Below are 6,393 nucleotides of genomic sequence, written 5' to 3'. Positions count from 1 at the left end.
GAGTGGATAGAATGAAATTTATAAACCCCAACAACATATTCATCCATATAATTCAAATCACGTGTTTTGTTTCTTCTTGCCCATTGATCAATACATGCATACATATTTACTTTTGAGTATTTGCATTAAAATCTTAATCAATCGGTTTTGCAAGTCTTAGCTAATCAATAAACCACATAACTGTCTAGGCCGTGAGTCCTTTGGGAAAACGATACTTGGTCTTATCAGGTTATTACTTGATACGATTCGGTTACACTTGCCGAGGGTTAACAAGTCTTTGACTCCATTTTTGGGGCTTTAAGATTTGTTCATCACTTGTCAAGGTAGAAAAATTTCTTTTTCCTGTGGACTTTGTTATCATAGAGATGGAAGAGGATGTGAATGTACCTCTCGTTCTTGGGAGACCTTTTATGAAGACTACAAGAGTGTTGATTTATGTGGAAAATGGAAAACTGAAAGTAAAAGTGCAAGATGAAGAAGTAAACTTTGATGTTTTTGAAGCCATGTCTCACCCAAAGGATGACAAGGAGTGTTTCCATCTTGACACTCCTGATGAAATTTGTATGATACAAGAGAAGAAAGCAAGTGATACTTTTTTGTTAGAGGAGATGCTAGTTAACACTTGTGAAGAATTAAATGAGAAAGAAGAAGAATTGATTGATGAAGGCCTGGATGATTTGAGGGAGTAGAAAGAAGTCCCTTTGCATAAGATGGAAAAGATCAACACAAAAGAAAAAGTTAAGGAAAGCAAATTGGAGCTGAAGATGTTACCACCACACTTGAAGTATGTGTTCTTAGAACAAGGTAGGAATAAACCAACTATCATCAGCAATTCTCTCTCTCCCAAAGAAGAAGAAAAGTTGGTTGAGATACTAAAAGTCAACAAAGGAGCTATTGGATGGTCAATCTCAGATCTCAAAGGCATCAGTCCAACATACTACATGCAAAGAATATTTATGGAGGATGATTACAAACCTATTGCTCAACCATAGAGAAGGTTAAATCCAGTAATGAAGGAGGAGGTGACAAAAGAAGTGCTAAAATTACTTGAGGCTGACATTATGGTAACATAAGGGATTGTTTTGGGTCATAAAATTTCTTCCAAGGGTATTGAGGTTGATAGAGCCAAAGTGGAAGTCATTGAAAAACTCCCACCACCAATTAATGTGAAGGGAATCATAAGGTTTTTGGGACATGCTGGTTTTTACAGAAGATTCATCAAAGATTTCTCAAAAATTGCCAAACCATTAAGCAACCTCCTTGTTAAGGACGCCCCATTTGTGCTAGATGAAGAGTGCCTTAAGGCGTTTGATGTTTTGAAGAAAAAATTGATTTCTGCCCCAGTTATTGTAGCTCCTGATTGGAACCAAGATTTTGAGCTGATTTGTGATGCCAGTAATTATGCTATAGGTGTTGTTCTTGGCCAGAGAAGAGAGAAGGTATTTCACACTATTTATTATGCAAGCAAGGTTTTGAATGAAGCCTAGTTGAATTATGCCACTTTAGAGAAAGAATTGCTTGTTATTGTATATGCCTTGGAGAAATTTAGACCTTATCTCATTGGGTCTAAAGTGATTATCTACACTAATCATGCAGCTATAAAGTATTTTCTAACCAAGCCGGATTCCAACCTGCGATTGATTAGATGGGTACTTTTGTTACAAGAATTTTATGTGGAAATTTCGGTTGGTTAATAGTGAAGTCACGAGCAAGGAAGCAGAAATTTGGGAATCTTTCTGAGATGAAACACTCATGTATATCCAACAAAGGTCGTGGTTTGCTGATATGGGTAACTTCAAAGCTGCAGGAGTAATCCCAGAAGATCTCAATTGGCAACAAAGAAAAAAAAAATTGCATGATGCCAAACAGTTCATTTGAGATGATCCTTACTTGTTCAAAATTGAAGTAGATAACCTTCTAAGGCGTTGTGTGACTAAGGAAGAAGTGGAAGGAATTTTATGGCATTGTCATGACTCACCTTATGGGGGACATTTTAGTGGAGAGAGAACAACTGCAAAAGTGTTACAATCTGGATTTGATTGGCCTACTTTGTTTAAAGATGCTCACAATCATGCCAGGAACTGTGACAAGTGTCAAAGGACGGGTACTATTTCCACACATCATGAAATGCCACTGCAAGGCATACTAGAGGTTGAAGTTTTTGATTGCTGGGGTATAGACTTTGTTGGACCTTTTCCACCATCTTTCAATAATGAATACATACTGGTGGTAGTGGATTATGTGAGTAAATGGGTTGAAGCTCTGGCTTGTCCCAAGAATGATTCTAGCACTGTGATTAAATTTCTGAAAAGGCAAATTTTCTCCTATTTTGGAACGCCAAGAGTACTCATCAGTGATGGAGATCTCATTTTTGCAATTTTCAGCTTGCAAAGGTACTCAAGAATTATGGTGTGAGACACAAGGTAGCTACACCTTATCATCCACATACAAATGGACAAGTTGAGGTTTCTAATAGGGAAATAAAGAGGATCCTATAAAAGACAGTTGCTTTATCAAGAAAGGATTGGTCTCAGAAGTTAGATGATGCTCTTTGGGCATATCGAACTGCAACGAAGATAGCTATTGGATTATCTCCTTTTCAAATGGTTTATGGAAAGGCATGTCACCTTCTGGTGGAGATGAAGAACGTGCTCTGTAGGTCTTAAAATTCTTGAATTATGATCCGAGTGACACTGCAGAGAAGAGAAGAACGCAAATTATTGAGCTTGAGGAGATGCGGTTACATGCCTATGATTCTTCCAAGAATTACAAAGATAATGTGAAATTTTATCATGACAAGAAGCTGATAAAAAAGGTCTTTAATCCAGGATAGCGGGTGTTGCTATTCAATTCTCGACTAAAACTTTTCCCTAGAGAGTTGAAGTCCAAGTGGTCTGTTCCGTTTATGGTCAAGAATGTCCTTCCACATGGAGCAGCTGAGTTGACAGATCCATCCTCTAAAGACCCACAAAGAATTTAGATGGTCAATGGACAACGTCTCAAGCATTATTTGGGTTGTGAGATGCAACGCCTTTCAACTGTCATGGAGTTGGTTTATCCAAATTGATTTCTATGGTTTCAAGCTAGTGACGTTCAAAGAGCGCTTACTGGGAGGCAACCCAGCTTTCTAAACCTTTCTTTTTTTAATTCTTTGTTTTGTTGATTGTACTCTACTTGGATAAACCACACTACTTTGGTTCAACTACTGTGTTTTGTGATAAGTACTGCTTTGTGATGCTCTGGTGTGTTGATTGATGTTGAGATGATGCATGATCTGCTAATATACAGGTGATGACTCACAGTGTATGAAATAGGTGCTTGAGTTAAAAATGTGATTGAGATACTAAGCAGGGTATTTTTTCTAAATTCTAGGACTTTAGAGTTTACGTGTGTGAGTTTTGGGCTTCAGAGTTTTGTGAATAATTGCTATTACTTTGGAAACACGAATGATTTTGCCCAAATTTTCTATCATTTTACTACTTGCTTGTAAGTTTCATATGATCAAGGCGATCTTTTGTTATCCCTTATTCTTCTTAACCTTCACATGATTTCTGTCCATTGAAAAGAAAACAATTTGTTTTGACCTTTGAACCTTGAGCCTTATGTATGTTTTGAAAACTCTTTGTGAAAATATTTACCTTGAGTTGAGTTGAGAACATTTGTTAGGTATTAATAAAGGTTCAAGTTTGGGGTTGCTGGAAAGACTGGGAAAGGAAAAAGAAAAAAAGCATTAAGCTAAGCAGTGAGTATTTGAAAAGAAAAAGAAAAATGAAAAGAAAAGAAAAGCTCAATGCAAGGGAAAGCTGGGAAAATAAAGTAAGTTTGTTGGCTTGAATGATGAAGTCACAAGTGTCTCTCTCTTAACTTAAGGATTTTGCTGACTAGGAAAACCAATTTCCTTCTTAGCCCAGCCAAGTTACAAGCCATGAAAAGCCCTTGTGATGAAAACTTGCCTGTGAGTATGTTTGATTATGGTTAAATGAAAGGCAAAGTTAATCTGTGTGACATTGTGGTAGGAGAGTGAAAAAGACACCAACACCTCACTATACACCTGTGAGTTGAGTGATACACTTTTGAGTGTTTGAGTTATACACTTTTGAATGCTTGAGTAAAACACTTTCCCTGGTGAGGAAGAGTTCTTTGAATTTCTGATTACATCTTTGCTTGGTTGATTAATCATTCTTAAGGATAGCATCTCTTGAAGTATATGAGCATCACATTGATTTTAACTAAATTAAGGCATCTGCACATCTTGACTAAGTTCTTTATGCTGAGTTGATACATTGATTTATATGGTTTCTCTTTAACTAAATACATTTACCTTGTTTTGTAGGTCACCAATAAAGGTGGGAAACCATGCCAAGTTTGCCAACAAAGGACGGAGGAAAGGAAGTGCCTTCTGGATTGCATCAAGTGGCTTCCGGATTGGGAATGCAAGCAAGAATGCCTTCCAAACTGTGCATAAAGCCCAGCCAAAACCACTTGCTGCCCAGCGTTTCTGCACCAGGAAAACACATTTAAAACACGTATAAATTTTGTTTTGCCTGGAACTCACGCCCACTCCTTCAAAACACTTCTATTGTAAATTTGGTAGCTTCCTTTGCACGTTTTAGAGGCTTCTCTTACTCTATAAAAGAGAGTTTCTCCTTCTTGTAAATTCAACTTGAATTGATATAGTGAAATGTTGCTGAAATGAATCCAGTCACTACTTAATGATATTTCCTAGCATTCCTAGTAATTAAATGTAAAGATAAAGAGCTTAAGACGACCAAGACTCATACCCTCATCCTTGAGAAATATTACTCTTGGGAGAATTCAATAAGAACCTGAATCGTAAGGAACCTCCCAGTACTCATGCAATTCATAAATCATGCGATGAATGAGTTAAACAAAGCATGTAATAAGCACAGATGAATTACTCAAACAATTAATGAAAAACCATATGGAATTAAGAATCAATTCAAATACATGAGAGTTCACAAGGTTACATCATCCCCCAACCACAAATAGAGTTTAGTTCCTCATAGACGTTGCGAAACTAGACGAATAATGGAAAAGCATGAGATAGTAAAACCCTAAAAGTAGAGGCTGCAAGCTTTCGCCTCTAGATCCGCCTTCGGAGAGTAGAAGAGTGTGGTGTTGTGCTGCTCCAGCCAGAGATGCAAAACCTAGGACGCTTGGGTCCTTTAAATAGAACAGAAGCAGAACAGAAACAAAGCCCTGGTCCGAGTCGCCAGCGCTCAAGCGCTCCACTTAGGGCGCCCGGGCGGCGAGCGGTGATCTCCCACACTCATGCTTTTATTCATATTTTCAGAAATAAGAGAGATGGACAGGTTTATGCTTGATTTCAGTGTTTTGTGCAGGTTTTAGGGTGAATTTAGTGAAAGAAGTGAAGAAGGAGAGAGATGAAATCAGAAAAGACACCAAAAAGTGCAAAAAGGAGAAGCCGCAAGTACCGCTCAGCGGCAGTTTACCGCTGAGCGGCACTCAGGAGCTCACGGGAGGACCGCTGAGGGGCAAAATGGCCGCTGAGGGGAAGAACCGAGCTGACACACTTACCGCTGAGCGACACTATTTTTGGGCTTGGGCCTAATTTTATGTAATTTACGAATAATATATAAGCTTTAGGGTTTCCTAGGGTTTGTATCTTTGGCTGTGACGAAGTAAACACTCTCTCTTCCACCCCTTTGAAGGAGGATCTTGGATGCTTAGGCTACCTCTTCACCTTTTTAGGGTTTTATCTTTCCTTATTTCATTATTGTTCATCTAGGTTCACCATGAATATGGTGAACTAAACCTTGTATGTTTGTTGGGGAATCAATGTAATCTTTTGAAGCTCTCATATATGGAATTTGTGCTTGCATCTTAATCTAAGACTTATGCTTTCTTTCATCATTAGTTAGGGTTTTTCCTCTTTGCTCAAAGCTTGCTTTGTTTAACTCATTCAATGCATGATTATTGGTTTTGTCGATACGGAAACGTATGGGGAAGTCTAGATGAAATTGATCCCCAACAACATACTCATTCATTTATTCCATTGAAAGTGTTTGTATTTTGCTTTAGCTATTGATCACCCTCATGCATACATGTTTATTTTCGTCTTTTGCATATAAAATCCAATTATTTCGTTCTTAAGTCTTAGCTAATCAACGAATCACATAACTAAACTAGGCCGTGAGTCCTTTGGGAGAACGATACTTGGTCTTACCGAGTTATTACTTGAAACGATTCGGTCATACTTGCCCATTGTAAAACAAGTTTGTGACATCACATTTTGGTGTTCATAAATTTGTTCATCAAGTTTTTGGCGCCGTTGCCGGGGACTCTGGTTTAACTGGTTAATTTGTGTGATTATTGATTATCTTTGACTTTAATTTTGAATTTCTGTTTTTA

The 6,393-nt window shown here is 37.8% G+C and overlaps 1 protein-coding gene across 1 annotated transcript; it reads left to right on the top strand.

Annotated features, from left to right (window-relative positions):
- Nucleotides 1–1,010: 1,010 nt before the first annotated feature.
- LOC108344349 (transposon Ty3-G Gag-Pol polyprotein) lies at nt 1,011–4,532 on the top strand. Its single transcript, XM_052867813.1, has 4 exons — nt 1,011–1,064; nt 1,107–1,439; nt 1,939–2,393; nt 4,334–4,532. Exons 1-4 carry the CDS (start codon nt 1,011–1,013, stop codon nt 4,530–4,532), a joined length of 1,041 nt encoding a protein of 346 aa, XP_052723773.1.
- Nucleotides 4,533–6,393: the final 1,861 nt, after the last annotated feature.

The sequence above is a fragment of the Vigna angularis genome, chromosome 8 (assembly GCF_016808095.1).
Source record: "Vigna angularis cultivar LongXiaoDou No.4 chromosome 8, ASM1680809v1, whole genome shotgun sequence".
NCBI classification, from domain to species: Eukaryota; Viridiplantae; Streptophyta; class Magnoliopsida; order Fabales; family Fabaceae; genus Vigna; species Vigna angularis.
The sequence above is the reverse complement of the archived record's forward strand: the minus strand, read 5'-3'. Positions and strand labels throughout refer to the sequence as shown.